We start from the raw sequence: 19,756 nt of genomic DNA, 5'->3' as shown, positions 1-19,756 counted from the left end.
ATATCGGCAAAGGATTTTCTGTGGGTAGATACATTCGAAATTGAAAGATTCAAACGGCTACCCGACGTATTAAAATTAGTTTGTGAATGAGCATGATTATGATCTTCCTGATGGGTATGATTCCTAATCAAGCAATCGTTAACTGAAAAATGAGTATTGTTCGATACTCTACCAGGGAAATTCCGGAAACGACAGTTATCGTAACGGATATTATCTTTCATCTGCCTGGCACGAGCCTCAATGACTCTCTTGCGTGAAGGCCAATTCCAAAATATTTACTTATGATTAGCCCCGCAATTAGAGCATATGAACTGGTTCCTTAAGTTATTTTATCAAAAGCTCTTGCAAGTTAGATTATAAGTGCATTAAAGCACACCGTGCAAACCTCAATTTTCGCAGCGGTCTCCCGGTTTCTTAGTTTTGAAAGTACATAGGGTGCAGAGCTACTTGGGCACTACCATGATTCACTTTGGCACTTTGAGCTCAGTAGCTTTTAAAAAAACCCCGCTGCCCAAGTGAATCAAAAGTGCCAAGAATACGATCCGGCTCCCTACGCATAATTGACACAAAAAACTATGAAGCTTCCTGAATCTTTTTAAGACTTTTTTATACTATTGTAAATAAAATTTTATTATATTTTAATAATTAGGAAACATGACACAGTTTTAAAAGTATGTTAATTTAATGCTCTTGAAGCTGCTAAATAATCGTGGAAATTGCGAACTATTCATGGATTGTTGTAATTTTGAAAGACAAAAACAACACTAATTTAACACTAGACAATGGACAAGCATGCTCCAGAGGCACAGCCGAGTAATATATCTGACGAAATGTTTCGACGACTGAAGCGGAAGTCGAACGCACATCTCATGACATGATGCCTTTACTGCCTGACGACACTAACTGCACGGCTACAAAGCCCAAGAATTTACATACAAATCTACTGAATTTTAATAACTTCGTAGTGGTTCGAGAGTTTCCGTAATTTGTGGCTTTCACGACATCGCATGTTATTACTTAATACATAAACATTGTAAATGCTTTAAAACATGTAAGGTTCACCAACTAATGCTTTTCTCTATCCGCAGAAAAAAATCGTTTTTAATCTCCAGCACACTGCTACTCTTCGCAGCACCATGTTTTTTATTCTGCAGAATGGCATGGTCAATTGAACTTCTGTACTTGGGCAGACTTTCCGTCGGGTTGGCCCTAGGGCTTTCATTATCGGTGATACCCATGTATCTGGCTGAAGTATCGCCCCTGAAGCTTCGTGGAGCCATGGGAGTGTTGCTTCCCTTAGGAATAACCGCAGGTGTAGTGCTCGGACAGGTAGTTACTCTTGACCAATTGCTAGGTGACAAAGATCTGTGGCACTTCGGATTGGGCATTGGTGGATTGCTTAATTTTATCTGTTTCGTTGCTTATTGGTGGATGCCCGAGAGTCCAGAATATTTGTGTAGTTTCAAAAACAACCCAGAGGAAGCCTTGAAAGTTATAAGAAAATTGCTTGGGCAAAACAGTGTTGATGGTGCCTTGGAAAAGCAAATACGAACAGGATTCGGCATTGCCCAGAAGTCTAAGGGACTATCAGTTCGAGATATATTGACTGATGGCAAATACAGATTGCCATTAGCTTTACTGTTCCTCATGAATGCTGGCTGTGGACTCTCCGGAATTAATGTTGTAAGTATTTTTAAGTCATATAGGGTGCAGAGCTACTTGGGCACTTCCATGATTCACTTTGGCATGAAGGGTTTTTCTTGACCGAAACGTCTGAAACTTTGCGCAGACGACTGCCGAAGTGAATCATAAGTGCCAAGAATTGGATCCGGCTCCCTACCTTACGCTTTCTGATGATTCATTACTTTATAATTTCAAACAGATATTCTCATATTCTGTCTCAACACTGCAGCGAATTGGAATCAATTCAAATGATGCAAAGCTTTTCAGTGTTGGTTTTGGGTGCATTAACCTAGCGGCATCAAGTTGTGGTCTGTTTTTGATGGATCGTTTCAACCGAAGACCAATGATGCTGATTTCCTGTATCGCTTGTGGAGTTACTCTGTTATTGAATACAACAGTAATTTATTTCATTGTGAGTATGATCTGAATGTCTTGTCAGCATGCTTTACCTGAGTTGTTTTTCTTTTGAGTTACAAAACATAACATATTATGATATATTGTTCCAGAATGAAGTCAGTTGGTTACCCATGGTATCCGTAGGGGCAATCGTGCTGTTTCTGCTGTCATACCAGACTGGAGTCGGCCAAATACCATTCTTCATCGGAGCTGGTAAGAAAATCAAATGCTTAGGTTATTTTAGATCGTTTGATCAATTTTATGCTTACAGAAATGTTCGAAATAGAAGCACGGTCATCGGCACTCGCTTTGGGGACTTTTGGTAATTGGCTTGCTAATCTTATTATAGTAATGCTGTTTCCTATTGTACAACATCTATGGGGAGCATTTGCATTTCTACCATCTTCCATCGTTTGTTTCGCATTGGCCATTTTTGTTTATTTCTATCTTCCGGAAACTCGTGGCAGGATTGTGAGTGATACAGCACTACTAATATCGAAGGGCTTCAAATCTCATATTCGTTAGTGGAAAACATTTATTAGGCCCTAATGATGCGTTTATAAACTTGTAAACAATAAACAAATAACAGTTATCACAGTTTTTCTCGGTTTCTGAAGTATTTCTTTCTGATTGCTTTGAGTTCGTCGAAAAATACTAAGACCAACATTGAATGTGGTCCGATCCTCATGTAATGAGGCCAAAAGCCTTTGTACAAGCCGGCAACTCCTTCCGTTTTGAGAATTTTTAAAAAGCAATCAACAACCCCGTTGTAGTAAATTCCTTTTCCTTTAGCATCTACCCCTTGATTGTACAAACGAGTAGCAACTACGTCTGGAGGAGTCATAGTAATAGCCATAACCGTTCCACCGGCTATTCCTGAGAGAAATGAAACCAACCGATCCGATTGCTGGGCATGAAGAGGATGCCTCAGAAGTATGTCTTTGGTGTAACCATATCCGGCCAGTTGACCACCACTTCCCAACATTGCTCGGGGCATAGTCACAGCCACTCCTCTGTATAAACCTCGGATTCCATGTTTCTGGAATATTTCTTTCAACGCACTCATCATACCGGTGTGTTGATGCTGATATCCAACGGCTATTTGCGTTACGGCTTGTGATTGCAGGTGAGTACGAAGCATGAAGAATGGGCTTGCTAGCGCAGATCCTATGAATCCACCGATGCCGCCCCAAAAAGCGTTTTTCCAAATGGATTGCTTTCCATCTTTGGTCCTAGTGTATCCATTCTCAAAGGCGGTATTGTAAATTCCCAACCTGATAAATGAAGCAATTGTTACACACGTACATAATTAAATGCGGTATCAATGGAACTTACCTTGCAGAATTGATGCCAAATTGAAAACACAGCGATGGTGTCAATCCTTTCTGTAATGCCCAATATCCATCGTTTTTGGCGATCGTCACAAACGCATCCAGGATGCTTTTATAAGGCTTAGCGTAGGTACCCTTGGCAGCTAACTCTCCTTGTAGTTGCATGCGTGTTTTGACTACCTGTCAATCGAAAAGAAAATATTGTGGAATTACTTACATTAATTCAAAGTGCGATTAATAGAACAAAAAAGGTTTATCACAGTTATCGGGAAGAAGAAAAGATCCAAATGTTCCAGCGTCGAAAAAAATTCAGCATTTTAATCAGAACAATTTGAAGTTGGTAAGACTGACAGCCTTTGTCTATCCAGCCATTGTTATGAACTGAGAGCTTTCTTTGCCAAAGTTGCCATTTTGCGTTTGTATATCGTGTGGCAAGTACGATGATACTCTATTCCAGGGATTCCCAAAGTGGGCGAATTCGCCCCCCTGGGGGCGATTTTCAGTCTCAAGGGGGCGAAAATTTGTAAAACAGAATTTGGGGGGCGAAAAATCCACAAAGGGGGCGAAAGGCTAACACGGGAGCATTTAAAAATAATTACTCGTAACGTTTTGAGGACACTCATCTGGAGGTTTATCAATTCCAAACATAACTATTTCCAGGACTATTTTACCTTAGATCTTTATATCTCTAAATATAATCATTTTAAAAATATGATACACAACACTTGATGATTGTCCAACACAAAATGAGTTTTTTTTTATAAAAAAGACACCGACACGTTAATGCTTCCAGTGGACGATTTGCCTTTTGAAGGAAGCACGACAATAGACAACGGACTAGTATGCAACGCCCAGTGGCACAGTCGAAATACATTCCTGACGAAAAGTTTTCAAGATTGAAGCGGGAATCGAACCCACACCCCTTGACTCGATGTGGATAAATGCTTGGTAACACTAACCGCGCGGCCACGAGGCCTTAAAACATTAATAATGGGAAATTAGTATGAAATCAAATTAACGAATCATTTTACATATAAGCGCCAACTTGGACATATTTATGGGGAGGGTGAAGGTTTTTTTAACATCACACAACTGCAAACAAAATCAATGCAGTTCACCCAAATATGACATATTCATGTGAAAAGAAGTGCATTTGCTTGTAAAACATTGCATTTGGTTCAGTTTTGAAGAGCTTTGCCCCCAACTATGTCACAAGTTAGTGACTATGCATACATTACATTTGAATAGTTGAAACTGGGCTGAATTTATATTGAAAACTGATTCAGCAGCCTATAATGCTATAATTGCTATTACAAATAACAGTCCAGTAAATCATTCCTAATAATTGTGGGTTATTGATATTTATGAAAATGTTTTTAAATGCACAAACTAGTTATTGTATTATTACTCTATGGATGTACGAGCCGAGGATATTTTTTGGCGTACAACGCTTAATTACAATATTTGAATTACATATCAGGGGGGCGATTTCAGATAAATATTGGCCCCAAGGGGCGAAAGTTGAAAAAGTTTGGGAAGCACTGCGTCTATTCTCAGGGAAGTCAAGGAAATTTCCATTACGAAAAGATTCTGGACCGACCGGGAATCGAACCCTGACACCTTCACCATGATTTTGCTTTGTAGGCGCGGCTACACTCGGCTAAGGAAGGCCCTACAAAAAAAATCGTCGCAGAATGACACATTCAAAACTGGGGCCGGTTCAATTCCGTTTTCGTAAAAAAAAATGGCTTGTGTCGTTTTGGGATTAAAATAAAGACCATTAGCGTTAACTAATGGCAAGGTCTTGTTGATCGTCAGAATAAGCCTATTTATTTCACCCGTCAGGCCAGAAATATTCATTTGTAGGTCATCGACATACATGTGATATTCACACTGCAGGTTATTTGAAAGGCTGTTGATTAGGGTGCGGCTTATTTTTCAAAAGTTCTCAAACCCTAAAATTCGTATGCTCTACTGAATTTAAATCACAATAAAAGAGAAACCTCAAAATCTGAGCCAAAAATATTGACATTTAGAGGTGGCGCAGGCGTCTTGAAGGTAAATTTTCAAGTTATAAAAAATGACGTTCAGTGAAGTAAACATAACTTTGATATTTTTCAACCGATTTTGAAACTTTTAGCAGCATTATCTTTCAAATTAAATTTATGAAAACTTTGTAATACATCGAATTTGTCTAAAATCAAAACTTTTCTTAGTTAAAAATACTTTTATCCAAATTTTTCCTCATTTTACTAAAAAAATCATTTTTGTTCGATCATAACTTCATTAAAACTCAATCGATTCCGAATCTTTTTACATGTTTTTGAAGCAAATTTAGTTGATTTTTACTGTTCATAGAACACATTTTTCTAAAAAATAATTTTGACTCGGGTATTCAACAAAAACTACCCAACAACATGTTTTTTCAATGAAGAAATCAAATTTATTTGGATTATTTAAGTTTTTTTGCCGGAAATTGCATTTTTTCTATAAAACTTAAATATATAAAGCATCTTGCCTTAATTACAAGTTGAATAGTGCATATATTTTTTAACATATGCAAACATAATTTTGTTGAACAATTATTTAAAAATTGTTGCAAAGTCCTTCCCAAAGGTTTAACAAATGAGAAAAACCTGTTTCAGCTTTAGAGATAATATTTAACTGGCAAAAATTTGAAAAACTGGCATTTTTCGTGAAAAAAATCATATTTTTGTGCAGTTTTTGCTGAATAACTTGGTCAAGACATTTTTTAGTGAAATGTGATGTATGAAAGGTTTGAAAACAATTGAATTAGCTTAAAAAGCATGTAAAAAGATTTGGAATCGGTTGAGTAATCATGAAGTTATGGTCAAACAAAGTTGAAATTTTTAGTAAAATGAGGGAAAATTTGGAATAAATTACTTTTAACTAAAACTTGTTTTGATTTTAGACAAATTTGGTGTTCAACAAAGTTTTCACAAATTTAATTTTGAATGTATTGATGCTAAAAGTTTCAAAATCGGTTGAAAAATAACAAAGTTATGTGTACTTCACTGAGCGTCATTTTTTATAACCTGAAAATTCAACTTCAAGACGCTTGCGCCACCTCTAAATGTTAATATTTTTGGCTCAGATTTTGAGGTTTCTCTTTTAATGTGATTTGAATTCAGTAGAGCACACGAATTTTTGGTTTTGAGAACTTTTGAAAAATAAGCCGCACCCTACTGTTGATGAATAGGCTAAACAAGAGAGCACTAAGGCGCGATTGAGGTGTACCTGCGGTAAGCTGCAAGAGTTGAGAACATTTGTTTCCCAACTTTATAACGTGGCTTCTGTCCCATAGGAAGGATCCGACGAGGTCACATGCAGCTTAGCAAGAAACGTTGCACTCGACAACTGTTCGTTGATTTGTGCAAGCAAAACCTTTCGAACACTTTTGACATGGCTGGCAAGACGTTGATTGGGCGGAAATACTTCGGATCCGTGGGATGCGAATTCTTCGGAATGGGGGTGATGATTGCTTTTTTCCACGCAGCAGGAACTGCCCTGATTCAATAAATGAATTGAACAAATGGACCAGCAGCGGAATGATGAAAGGGCAGAGCATTTGCACAAATAATATGGGTATTCCATCGGAATCTGTAGCATTGGTTTCGATTCCAGCTATACGAAGGGCTACTTCAGCTGAATTAATATGATGGAAAGTGAATTCCCATATCTGGGTATGGCGTGGTGCTGTTCAGTAGGCTGGGCAGCTCATCATCATCAATTGCTTTATCCACATGAATTTTCTAGCTATTATTGTGTATTCCAACCCGGCGTAAATTGTTCCACAATGTCTTGGCCGGCAGATTTTCTGTCGGCGTAACGTTTGTTAGCTGCAGCTGCCCATAAAGGCATAACTGTCCCATATGGAATTAGTAGGCATTGAGAAAACAGCGCTCAAAGTTTGAAGTTTGCATTTTCATACAAATGTTTATAATTTTCTAGTAAATTTTAAAATGCAATATTCTTTTAGCTCCACCCCACAGAATACTCAATTGGCTAATATTGATCAGTGAAAAATATAAAGTTGAACATAATTCCAGTTTTGCAGTTGCTATTGGGGTTCAAAGTTCATATAGAGACTGTTATGCCTTTATTTTTCAATATGGGACTGCACCAACTTCATATTTTTCCACAACATTTTCAAACAAAGTGTATAAATTTTCATATGCCTAGTGAACTGCATATTAAAACATGAAAGTTGCGATGAAAAAAGTTGTTGGTTCGAAAATCAATATGGGACAGTTATGCTTTTATGGGCAGTGCAAATATCAGTGAATTGGCTCTGTCGCGTAAACGACAGTAGTCGTTCCATTGGGGGTCATCTCTTCTTCTATTTGGGTTGCGTGAATAGAGCTTGTACGACAAGTCTCTAGTAGCGATTGCCTGTTCGCAGTAGCGTAGCTAGGGGGGTGCGGTGGGTGCAGTCCGCACCGGGCCCCGAGCTCCTAGGGGCCCCAAAATTGCAGTAAACATTTCTTATATCACTAGAAGTTCGACATAGCTTATAGAAAACTAACAATTTGTGAAATCTTAAAATAATGAGCATGTCAAGCATAAGTTCTGGAGGAAACTTGGATCAAAGCTGTACAGGGGCCGCCTGATTATCCCTTAGTTTTAATATTTTAGAGATAGGTTTAGAGTGAGCCGAGTGCCCTGGGGGATCGTGGCTTTTGGCCTCCACATTTCAGAGGCCTTCACAAATATTTGTTTTGTAAGTTATTTGTCTTGTTGAACTGAGTCTTCTAATAACTAATTAAGGCCCGGCTGTAGATGCTTACATAGGCTCAAATACCAATTATTGAAGATGTTGAGTCTAATTACGGCATTCAATTCATAAATATTAATATTTATATAATAATTCATGAATTCTGATTTCAGGTCAAATCTACCCAAATTTGAAGGTCTCTAAAAATCTGGTGCATTGGTGAGCTTTTAACTTGTACACAATTTTACGATCTGAACCATTGTCATTCATTTTAGAATTGATACATAAACCTTCTGAATAGTATATAAACATAAGTTCAAGACTGAAGGCGTAAATTTTTTAGATTTGAACGTTTGAGATATATTTCAAAATCGTGACTTTAATAGAATTAGGGCCAATTTCTTCACCTTCGCTTACGTTTACCCATATGGTTAGACTAGGTTTAATGTCTAAGCGGTGGTGAAGAAACCGCTTATAAGTAATCAAAAGATTTCGCGCAATTGGAGTGATTTTTGTCTCGGGTTTCTGGGAAATGCTATGTGAAAGCTCAAAAATTTTAGTCAGTGTGTATTAGGAATCTTGGTGAAGAATTTGAAGGTGATTAGCAACTTCCCTGTTGATGATGGATTAGTAATTGGTGAGCTCGTTTCATGCTATTATTTCAAATTGGTCAAATATGTTAACACAATCCCTTATTGTGACAACGGTATTGATATTACGTTAAAGGATTCATTCAAAGACATTGATTGGTTCGTCACCATAAGTGTTGACATATTTGAATTCCTGTTATACATAGCACATATTGACAGATATATACCTTTACTCTGGTTTATGTTATTACAAAAAAAATCTGAATGGTTTGACAATAGAAGTGTCGACGTTTTCGTTAGAAACTGATATATCACTTTTTATTTGAACTCTCTTTACTTACAAAAGCTTTTTTTGTTATCATCATAAAGATGCAGAGGTATACTCGGTCTATAACAATTTAAATCACAAACATTTCTTCATTTGCTCAACGAACGCAAAATATACTGTAACATGAAACACAACACAATAGATGTTTTTTTACGATATTTAGAAAATCTTTGAACGGTTCGTCACCATAGGTGTCGACATCCCACTAACAAAAACTCCTTCCCTTGACCACCATGCAGATGCAGAGGTATACTCGGTCTTTAGTAACAATGAATATCATACTAAGATTCCTTCCCTTCCCTGATGACCGTAAGGACGTGGCCGGCACCGTTATTGACTTCAAAATGTTTGGAATTCTTGAGGTTGCACACGAAAAATGGTAAACTACTCCCAAGTTCCATCTATTAATTCCTTGTGCAATATTGATTATTCTGGTAAATTACGGAGTAGCAACTACGAATTGTACGGTCGCCAATGCTCATACTCATGCTCATATAGGCTGATGCAAATATTTTTTTCATATGTCCTTGACCACTTGGGTGGCACAAGGCAGGGAAAAATATTTCGGGTACATACTTGGGTACATTAAAAAAAATACAAAAAAAAACAATTTTACAAATTTTAATTTTATTTTTTTTATTTTGAACAGTGACTATAAATCGATATTCTTTCAGGTATTATTTTTAAAGTCCTCCAAAAATAACTACCAGAAATCATCCAAATTAATTCTCGGATGGCCGTAAATAATTCATCAGGATATTTCCTTAAAAAAATCCTGGTTATTTACATGAAATTATGCCATAGTGAAATCCATTTTTTAATAAAACATATCCAGCGTATATTTTCCATTGCTTTTATGTAGCAATGACACCAGAAATTTTTCAAGTAACTTTATAATAATGCCTTCCGCCTAGAACCACAATAATATTGCTAGTTACAATCAATCTGGCGTTCCCAAATTCCTACAGCAATCATTTCAGAAATATATCAAGGTTTCAACCTAGAATTCCACTAAAGAGACTTCTGAGCATTTTCCTCTGAAAACCACGTACCCTTGGCCAAGAAATCCCGTGGTTTTCTTAATAACTTCAGGGATTCTACCACGATTATTTTACTTACATATTACAAATATACCCAGAGGCGCGTCCACATTCAAAACCATGGGTAGGACAAACGTTCCAAACAAAAATCTCCATATCCAAGGAAGTCAAGAAAAAAATCAAATTTATAGGATCCTTGAAACAAAAATGAAAGTGATTGTTTTCATGTCAGTAATTTCCACAAGATTCAGAAAGCTTCAAGATCATTGGTAAGATCAACTTCATTAGTGGTTTATTATTCAATCAGAATTTATATCCTTTTTAGGATCAGTTCACTTAGACAGATTTGACAAAAAACTAGAGCAAATTGCGAAACCTAACATACAGTGATTTTGTTCTATAATTTCCTTATTTAAACATTAAAATGCTGTGGATCTGTTTTGTTTTTCTTTGTATTCTTTTTCGCATTTTGAATATCATTTTTGACGGAAGGCCTCTAAAGTCAGTATTTTAACAAAAATAATCTCCAAGGTCACTTTTTTATTGTTCTAACTGCAGAGAATCCTGCTGCAAAATTTGAAGGGTTCTAAAGAAAACTTCAGACTATTGCGCGTTTATTACACAGGTTCTTCAGAAATTTCTTCATAGAGTAGGTACTAAAGAAAGAGTTTCAGGAATTCTGCTAGTATTTTCTTTAGCGATTTTCCAGCATATTTACAGGGGCTCTTTCAGAGATCCCTCTAGACATTTCTCTTCAAATTCCTTTACCAATTCTCCAAACCTTCCAGTGACGTTTTAAGGGATGCTTAGATGAATTGCTTTAGAATTTGCTACAGGAAATTCTTGAATGAACTGATGCTCCAGTAATTTCCACAAGGCTTATGGTGAAAGTAATTTTCAGTAATTCTCCCAGATGTTTATTGACTAACTCTTTCATGGATTGTCCCAGCTGTTACTCTAGGAGATTTTCCAAAGATTCCTACTGGAGTTTTTTTTCCAAAGAAATCCAAAAAGGTTCATTCCAGAATTTTTTTAAAAATTTTGTTCATGGATTTTTTTTGAAAGATCTATAAAAATTCCTACTCCAGTTTCTCAAGTTCTCTTTCCTGGCATTTTCTTGTGAAATCGTACAATAATGCATCAACAATTATCCAGGAATTGCTGTAGCTTATTCAAGGTTCAATCCTGCAGTTGTTTCAAACAATTCCTCGAGTGATTTTTCATGTAAAATCTTTCTCAATATTTTCATAATTTATTAAAGATTTTACACCAGATAGTACTTTTGCAATCATTTCTTCAGAGAATTCTCTGAAAAAGGATAAGTCAAATATCCCTGGAAATAATTTGAATATTTGGGAAATTTCTCAGTTTTCTGGAAGAATTCCTGAAGGAAACTTATAGAAATCTTCAGCAATAATTTTGTGGAAATCCTAGAAAATGCCTGAAAAAAAATGGCTAAATTCTTGTAAATGTTCTAAGCAAGAATCTTTAAGGATGTTCTAGAGAAAATAATCGCAGAATCATTGGATAAATTCTTGGATGACTTAAGACTTCCTTGAAAAAAATCTGAAAGAATCTTTGGAGGAATTACTGATGAAATCTCTGAGGTTATTTCTTTAATTAATCTTAGTATATTTCCTGATTTCCCACAACTAAACTTGGAAGGGTTCCTCAGGAATTCCGAAATGAACTTCTGACGGAATCTTTTGAGGAAACTCCTTGGGCAAACACCTGAATCAATTCCTGGATAAAATAATGTAGAATTTCATACAGAAATGCGAGCAGTAATACTTGTCATAATGTCATGGGTAATTCGCAAAAAAATCGATCAAATATTCTTAGAGAAATTTCTGATAAGGATAAAAGTTTTTTTTTCCTAGTTCCTATTAAGGTTCTTTTTGTTATCTTGGTTTTTGATTCCTTTTCGAACTCTGTTTGATTCTTGTCTTGTCTATTTTTGTTTTTTTTCAGGCAACAGGTCTCTAAAATTTATATTTTTAAGACACTTAGTCACTACCAGCCCTGTTAAGCAAGTAACTTTTAATTTCTGTACTATCGTGAATCGCAAGTCAGTCCCATATGTAAAAAATAGGCATCGGTAAAAGGTACTGAGAATTCTTGCGCGTTTTCGCCTAATTCAACAGAAAAAGTCGTGCTGTATTATCAGTGCAACTGAAAGGTCATTGGAAGATACGCTGAAAACTGATATCAACTCAGTTTGATTTGCGATTAATAGCAATGGTGCAAACAGTATGTGAACGAATCTAAAAACTTTCGTACTAATTGTAAAACCACTTAACAAGATCGAGTTTCTTTGTAAATGATTCAATATGCAGAAACTCCTTCAAATATTTTGCTGTATTTTTTTTTTTTTTAATTCTGCTGGCACTTTTTGTGTTTCCGGCAAGAAGTCTTTCAGAAATTCTCAAAATTATACCGTTCCCGTAGCCGTAGCAGTAAACACGCCGCTTGCCTTGAGAAATCAAAAGCATCATCAGCAGTCGCCAGCAGCACAACGCTAGTGCTGTGTATAACAAGCGAGCTATGCTTAAGATGCGTATACTCAGTACACGATGCTACCGGTCTTGGGTTAATCCATGAATTGTTCCAACGATTCTTTAGGAGTTTTTTGATAGTTATCTATGAAATACAGTAATTTGTCAAGAAATACTTCCAAAACAGCTTATGGCAATATGTCCAAAAACATCTACATCTGGCTATAGAATTCCTGTAGGAACGATGTCACTTGGTCCTACCCACTTCCCGCGCCACTGAATATACCCCTTGAGATTTATCTGAGTATTTTTTCTGGTATTCATTTCAGACGTTTGAATTTTTCAGATAATTGGAAATCCTTTTAGATTCGTCCTTTATTTTTTTTAGGGAACCCTTATTAGATTCGCCAATTTCTACCAGGAGTCCTTCAAGTGATAAAAGCAGTGATTTCCTCAGAAACTAATCATTAACGGTTCTACCATTTCTTTTTGTTTCAAGAATTCTTTTGAATATTCTTCCAAGATTTCTCTAAGACTGCTTTTATAGAGAAATTATCGAAAAATCCGAGAATTTAAGGAATTTTGATAGAGTTTCAGGAAATCATTGTTCCTTCTGAAGAATCTCTGCATATCGTTTTTCAATGTATATTCGAAAATTTTCTCCACGGATGCCTCTATGAGTTTTGCTGAGAATGCCGCATATAGGAATATTTATTATAAAACAGTTTATCTTGATTGCCTCCTAGATCAGCATCAAAACCACAAATGATTTCAGTGATTTGCGCAATACTAGAATTTCAACAATTTATTCAGCGGTTTCACTACATATTTTTCTATGAATTGTTCCAAGATTTTTTCACGAGCCTTCAAAGAGTTCAGCTAGGAATAACCGTAAGCGTAGTACATAATACCGTACAACATATAAAAAGTTATCCAAGAATACCTTTAATGATCGTTTAAATAAAAAAAAGTTTAGTTATATTTTGTGATTCTACAAGGCATAACATCAAAAAGTATTTCCTGTCGAAAATCCTAGCTACGCCTTCGGAAGTGTATTTTGAAAAAAAAAAAAAAAGTTGAACGTACGCATGAGCTCGGTTATGAAAGGCATATTTTGCAAATCTCTATAAGGGCCCCCAAATCTACCTCCGCACTGGGCCCCCAAAATCCTAGCTATGCCACTGCCTGTTCGATTTCTCTACTGATCCATGGAGTTCGTTTATCCCGGATAACAGCTACGCACTCTGGGCATGTGTTTGGAGAAAATTCTGTAATTCCTCGGTTACAATTTGCGTTTTGGTGCCTACGTTAGGGCGATTCAAATTTTAAAAATGTTTGAAAATCCAATCTCCCATATGCTCCCATAATTCTTACCACAAAAATAGTGTTCTGTAAAATTGTCAGCCTTCTACCTGGTGATTTAAAGGTGGCCCAAAGACAATGTAGGTTTATATGGAAATTACTATGAAGAAATTTTGAGAAATGTTTCAAACACCCTAGTACAACAGCGCGACGACTGAAGTGTTAATATCATCAACTTATGTTTAGGTGGCCAATTCGAAGGTTGGAGAGTTGATTAGGGGTCTGCATGTTCGGTTGATGTTTTCCGTTGGTTACCGTCGTCAGCTCGTAGGTATTTACAGTCGGGAATCAAAAGATGTGTTTGTTGACAGTGCATCATAAAAGTCTGCGGTTTCATCGGGATCAGAGGTAGCATGCGTCAATTGCAGCAGATGACTGGTATCACGAACCGGAAAATACTCTTTTTAATTGGGCAGATGAACAGAAACATTATCGCGCCGGACAAACACCAAGTCCACGTCCTTTGTATGCTTTTACCAGATCGCAAGATTGCAGGGACGAAACGATTTGACAGAGAGAACTTCGTTGATTGTAAAGCGGTACTTTAGGTTACGGTAAGTAAGTAAGTACGGAAAGTTTTACTTCTTTGTACCTCTTGAAGTAACTTCGCAGCACTGTTTCTTTGACTTCTTTGCTGTCAAAAACAACTATGATGGTTGGAGAAAGTCATCGATCGTTCCATTTTGAAGCTTTAACTCGTAACCGGAAACAGCTGTTGATGTGGATGATTGCTTCTTCCAGGCGCAGGAAGACGAAGAGCTTTTCGATCAAATTCCGAACACATTCGCCTTGCTGGAACGGAATCTTCTTTACAGCAATCCTGCAGCAATTCACACTCGATGAGCAAAGATTGACTGATTTTGGCCCAGATTCAATTCAATTTTTTCCTGGATTTGACAGATTAGATCATTCTGCTCGGGATTTCTTTCATCATCATTAGTGGACTTCATGGCCGTGCGGTTAGTGTTACCAAGCATGTAGCAGTATCGAGTCAAGGAGTGTGGGTTCGATTCCCGCTTCAGTCCGGGAAACTTTTCGTCAGAAATGTTTTTCGGCTGTGCCACTGGGCGTTGCACGCTAGTCCGTTGTCTAGTGTGGTGCTTCCTTTATACCTTGGACAGACATCTGATACATATACCATGGTACAAGTGTTCAAGAAAATTATTCCAAGGCTATCTTGAATGAAGACAATTATTAGTATGGAACCCATTTCAAAATAATTGTACCATGGTACTTATACCACAAGTGTGTCATAAGTATTAAAGGACATAATCGTCCACTGAAAGCATCAACGTGTCCATGTCTTTAAAAAAAAGAGATGGTTACGCAGATGATCGAGCTGTTTTTATTGGTACTTCTGCACACATCCATTTCAGCTTCCAGCCTGCTTATCTCGGTCGATACATCGTCTACACGGAGAACAGCGTAGCGGTTGGAAATACTATATCAGAGGTTTAAATTGAATGCATTAAATTAAATTTGTGCAGACTACATTCGCATTGATTTCGAATATTTTGTGCATTCAATTTTACCATGGCACCAATTGGACAGTAAAAATTACTTTATCATGGTTAAAGATTTGCAGCAGACCAGAATCGAACCGAGGATCTGGCGATTGTCAAGCGCGAACGCTTACCGCACGGCTTTCGATACGGTTGAATGGAGTGGGAACAAAACGTAAATAAAAAGCGGTCATGATAGCTCAATCGTAGTTGGAATAGTAAATTTAAAAACTCATTCATCGTTCTCATTACTTCAACGCTTGTTTCAGTGTATAATCTTTTTGGTAGCTGACTTTAGGTATGTGGAAACTGCTTATTGCTGTGGCTTGGCAATGAGTCTTCCGAGAAATGAGCATTCCTCGCAAAAATACCAGAATTTTCCAACAACGTGCAGAATAACATCATTGATTTTGATTAAAACTGTATTGAACCAGTTTTGGCAGCTATCACACATGCTTACTTTTTTGGGCTTCTTGGTACCTTTCGCTTTAGTAGCGAGGGTAGCGTCTTTGCCACATGCGGAATAGATATCCATTTTCACTTTTTGACCCAATTTTACGGGCTGACGACAAAGCATGGATTTAGCTGTACACGCTAAGAAAATATTATACTAGATGGCTTAAATACCATTCTAAAATCATATTCGGTCTATTCACTCATTGCAATGCATTTAAGCATATTAATCTTGGCTAGTATAAATGTATTTTATTTCGATGAATGATTTTTTGAGAATTATGCGTTTGATGCTTAAAGTTAAAAAATCCAGTGCTTTGAATAAAATTAGCCATTTTTCTTTATATACAATAAACAAAGGCCAACCAAATTAAAAGAATGTGCATTTTTTGCATGTAACTAATTTATTATCATATGAATCATGTAGTTCTCTCCATTTTTGCTATCCATAGTTGATGCTTTCTCCAATCTGTTCGTTTTTGTTCCGCCCACGACGACTGGAGGGGATTAGGCCCATTTTAAAATGATCTGGAAAAGTTTGACAAAATGATGATGAGATTCCGAAATGAATACGACAAACGAACTTACCGTTTCCTGTGGCAGCTTTTCTGGGAAGAATATCCTTTGAGGATGCTGTTTTTGTTGTGATCCGAACGTGGCACAATCGCGGAAAGACCGGTGTTGCTTCGGCGAGGAATGATCTACTCCCGGCATAGTACATTGTTGCTTTTCCATCCAAAGAGATTCACTTGATATCCACAGACAAAGAAAGTTGGATTGTCACGACACTCGGATTAAAAAGAGAAACTTGGTTGAACACGATGTGATGTTGATACCGAACTGAACAAAATGGCACTTTATTTTGAATAAGTCCCAAGCGTAGCGTGATTCACTACATAAGCACAGAAAAAAATAAATCGCGGATAAGCATGATAAAGTATAAAATAAAATAATTCGGTTAATAATTTTTAAGCTTCTCAAAGATTAAAAGAGCAAAATATTGAAAAAGTAATATATCGTACACTAACTAGTATTTTCCCTTCCCAGGTAGCACACATGTTATTATTGAGGCAGATTAACTCTTATATGACCAAATTTGGTTATATATCAGTTGATATGCCTTAATTACAACATGTGTGTTACTCGGGTTTTCTCCGTGTAGTTCCAAACGATTTTAGGCTACGGCAGAATAAGGTCCTTAAATGTTTAATGAAATCTTGTTTTTATTTAATTACACGAAAGAGCATGTTACTGCTTCAAATAAATAAATAAATAAAACTGCAATTATTTTAGCAATTTTTCCCGTTCAAATAACGGCTATATCATATTTAAACTTTAATTTAAAAATTAAGTCCATAAATGAACTTTGACACTTTTGATCATGTTTGACGTTCGCTTAGTTGACAAAAACACCACAGGGGTTTTGATTTTAACACTGGGGTTATTCCTATCTGGCATTTCGGAAGAGATATGGAAAACATAATACCGTTAATTCGGGTGAAATTTTATTATTATTAGCTTTATTAGGGAGATTTTAAAGGAGTGAAATTAATCAGTGGGTGAAATTGATCACCGTGTCACTCGATTTTATTTCTTCCTAATGGAACACAAAAATCAATGTAACCTGCAGTGAATGAACGTTCTTTGTCGTAAGTATTGTCAAATTGTGTGTTGTGAAGTTTTTTGCGTTAAGAATGTTTATTTCCGTGAAAATAATGTAAAATTTCAAAATCATGCACGGTGCAGCATTGACAAACTTCAATAAACTTCTAGTTCTAGACAAGGATTTGAACATAATATAATCCTGCAAGTTTGTGAGGATGCTTAAGATATATCCCCAAACCAGATTTCATAACCGAAACTCGTTCATTCGCTTTAGGACCCTATTGGCTGATACTTAAAGGAGGTTATGATGATTACAAATCATTTTTTTTTTTAAGGCACTCCGTGCTCGTGGCCACTACTGTGCCGGAATCAGTTTATCTGTATCTTCCTTACCGATACAATTCTATTTTTAACAAATCTATATTTACATCTGCTTTCACTCTCTTCTGCTCTTTTGCTCTCACACCGAGCAGGTAGGAGAGTGCTCGGCTGTTGGTCCAATCAATTTCCATAAGCCATAGTCCATTGCTCTCGCGGTGGTTCGTTTTGCCGTGTTCCTGAGTCGTTTGAGGCTAGCTGCCTGCGAAGTGGGTCAGTTTGTCTCAGTCACCATCTGAAACTGACGGAGGATGGATGTGCTCCCCTCCTAAGCACGGTCCTCCGTGGGGCGTCTTCTGGTGGCTGGACGGGTTATTTTTTGGAGGGGCTGGGAATTGAATCCATGACCTTCCGCTTATGAAGCGAAAGCGTAACCTCAAGGCTACGGACCCCCCTAATTACAAATCATGAACAGTATTGCTTATACGCTTCGAAGAAGCACAGGTAAAAACAACTTTGGACAGCTACATAAATCGGAAAACTGTGTAAAATGGTACTTCAGCGAATCGTGAATCGCGCGTATTCGAATTTGCTTTTTTGCAGTGTTACCGTATATAACTGTTTTATTTTATGTTCAAATTGTAACTACAAGGTCTACTAATGATTGATGACATGAAATAAATAAATGCAACATAGGCTTCTCCTCTGGATGACGGAACGTGCGTGGCATCTTTATAAGATTACATTTACGGACCTGAACACTACAATTATTTTTATTCTTTCTGGCATTACGTCTCATCGACAGGATTCTCAAACATGAAACAGAAACATTGGGTATTTTAAGATGGTTATAGAATGAAGCCACACCTCGAATTTTCAAGAGCACAAGTCTTGAGAACCATACACAGCTCTGTGTTGGAAATTTGATCGATTGGTCACCACCTGCGAGTGAGCAATTAGATTGATTTTCAGCGCAAACGGTTGTCAGATTCTCCAGATTTGTGCACTTGAAAATTATTTGAAAGTTTGGATTCGTTTTATAATAACATTGACGCACCAGTCAATTTAGTGAAACGTTCAAAAACGAAATCTTCTTCGGGGCAGGCATCATTTCATTGTTTCCGATTTTTACCATACATGTTGAGAATTCAGTTGGTGAATGTCTTTCTCTACCATATAAAAGATGTTTTAGGGAAATCAGTAAAGTTATGCTGATGCCAATATTATTTGACACTTTAAACTACACATATCACAATATTAGTGACGAACTACGATCACTTCGCCCATTATATTGGTCATTTCTTTCACCACTGGACTATCGCAGAAGTTTTTACAAGTGCAAAAACGCTAATTAAAGTGCGCGATTGCACCAAATCAAATCGGTGTCTTCAGCGGGCTTAATCTTCGCTATCCAAAGAATAATTGCTCTGAAGACACCAACATGATTCAACGCGGTATTTCACCCGATCTTACGGTACCACAAAATGTTGTCCAACTTTGCAAATAGAATGGCTTATTTATTTATTGGTTGAACATTGAACGTCGTCGACAATTCCACTTCACATTTTTCCCAATCTTCTTAGAAACTGAGATCAATTGCAATTAATAATTCAAGTAAATACGATTTTTAAAAGTACTCACCTCCAAGGGATTCGTAAACAGTGTGGCTCCCATCGATGCGACGCCTCCAAGTAGAAAATCGGTAGCATACATCCTTGAATAAGATTCTTTTGCAACTAATAAAATGATATTCGTTAAATCGATCGAAAACTCTATTTACAACTGAAATTAATACTAAAATTATGTACAGAAAACCGGCAAACTAATGATGTTATATCATTAGCTGCGACCGTTTCCCAATAACGTAGACACAACAAAATAAAAACTCTCTATCAGGTAAGACGAATCGGTGAGCATA

The 19,756-nt window shown here is 36.8% G+C and overlaps 2 protein-coding genes across 4 annotated transcripts in view; one reads left to right on the top strand and one right to left on the bottom strand.

The window, feature by feature from the left end:
* The window catches only part of LOC5567700 (solute carrier family 2, facilitated glucose transporter member 1), a 14,665-nt gene extending 11,944 nt beyond the window's left edge, over positions 1–2,721 (top strand). Inside the window, exons 4-7 of one of the 3 annotated variants that reach the window (XM_021844096.1) lie at positions 1,089–1,683; positions 1,883–2,095; positions 2,190–2,292; positions 2,351–2,721. In XM_021844096.1, coding sequence (XP_021699788.1) covers positions 1,089–1,683; positions 1,883–2,095; positions 2,190–2,292; positions 2,351–2,604 — 1,165 coding nt within the window. In that variant the 3' untranslated portion in view covers positions 2,605–2,721. The remainder of the gene's footprint in view (positions 1–1,088; positions 1,684–1,882; positions 2,096–2,189; positions 2,293–2,350) is intronic. The other 2 variants (XM_021844098.1, XM_021844097.1) reach the window with 2 other exon arrangements.
* On the bottom strand, positions 2,592–19,756 carry LOC5567701 (solute carrier family 25 member 35). The gene is made up of 3 exons (XM_021844099.1): positions 19,480–19,756; positions 3,415–3,590; positions 2,592–3,353 (listed from the first exon to the last, which is right to left on the bottom strand). The coding sequence occupies exons 1-3, from the start codon at positions 19,549–19,551 to the stop codon at positions 2,672–2,674; spliced, it is 930 nt and encodes a 309-aa protein (XP_021699791.1). The 5' UTR covers positions 19,552–19,756; the 3' UTR covers positions 2,592–2,671.

Source organism: Aedes aegypti, chromosome 2 (genome assembly GCF_002204515.2).
Source record: "Aedes aegypti strain LVP_AGWG chromosome 2, AaegL5.0 Primary Assembly, whole genome shotgun sequence".
NCBI lineage: Eukaryota > Metazoa > Arthropoda > Insecta > Diptera > Culicidae > Aedes > Aedes aegypti.
This window is presented reverse-complemented; position numbering and strand designations above follow the sequence as displayed.

What these genes read in the sequence shown, in the direction of transcription:
- LOC5567701 (XM_021844099.1), bottom strand. Translation starts at nt 19,551, where the DNA reads ATGTATGCTACCGATTTTCTACTTGGAGGCGTCGCATCGATGGGAGCC. An exon ending in TGTTTACGAATCCCTTGGAG is followed by an intron (nt 3,591 to 19,479) that starts GTGAGTACTTTT and finishes TTCGATTGACAG; the next exon opens with GTAGTCAAAACACGCATGCA. An exon ending in TTTGGCATCAATTCTGCAAG is followed by an intron (nt 3,354 to 3,414) that starts GTAAGTTCCATT and finishes TTCATTTATCAG; the next exon opens with GTTGGGAATTTACAATACCG.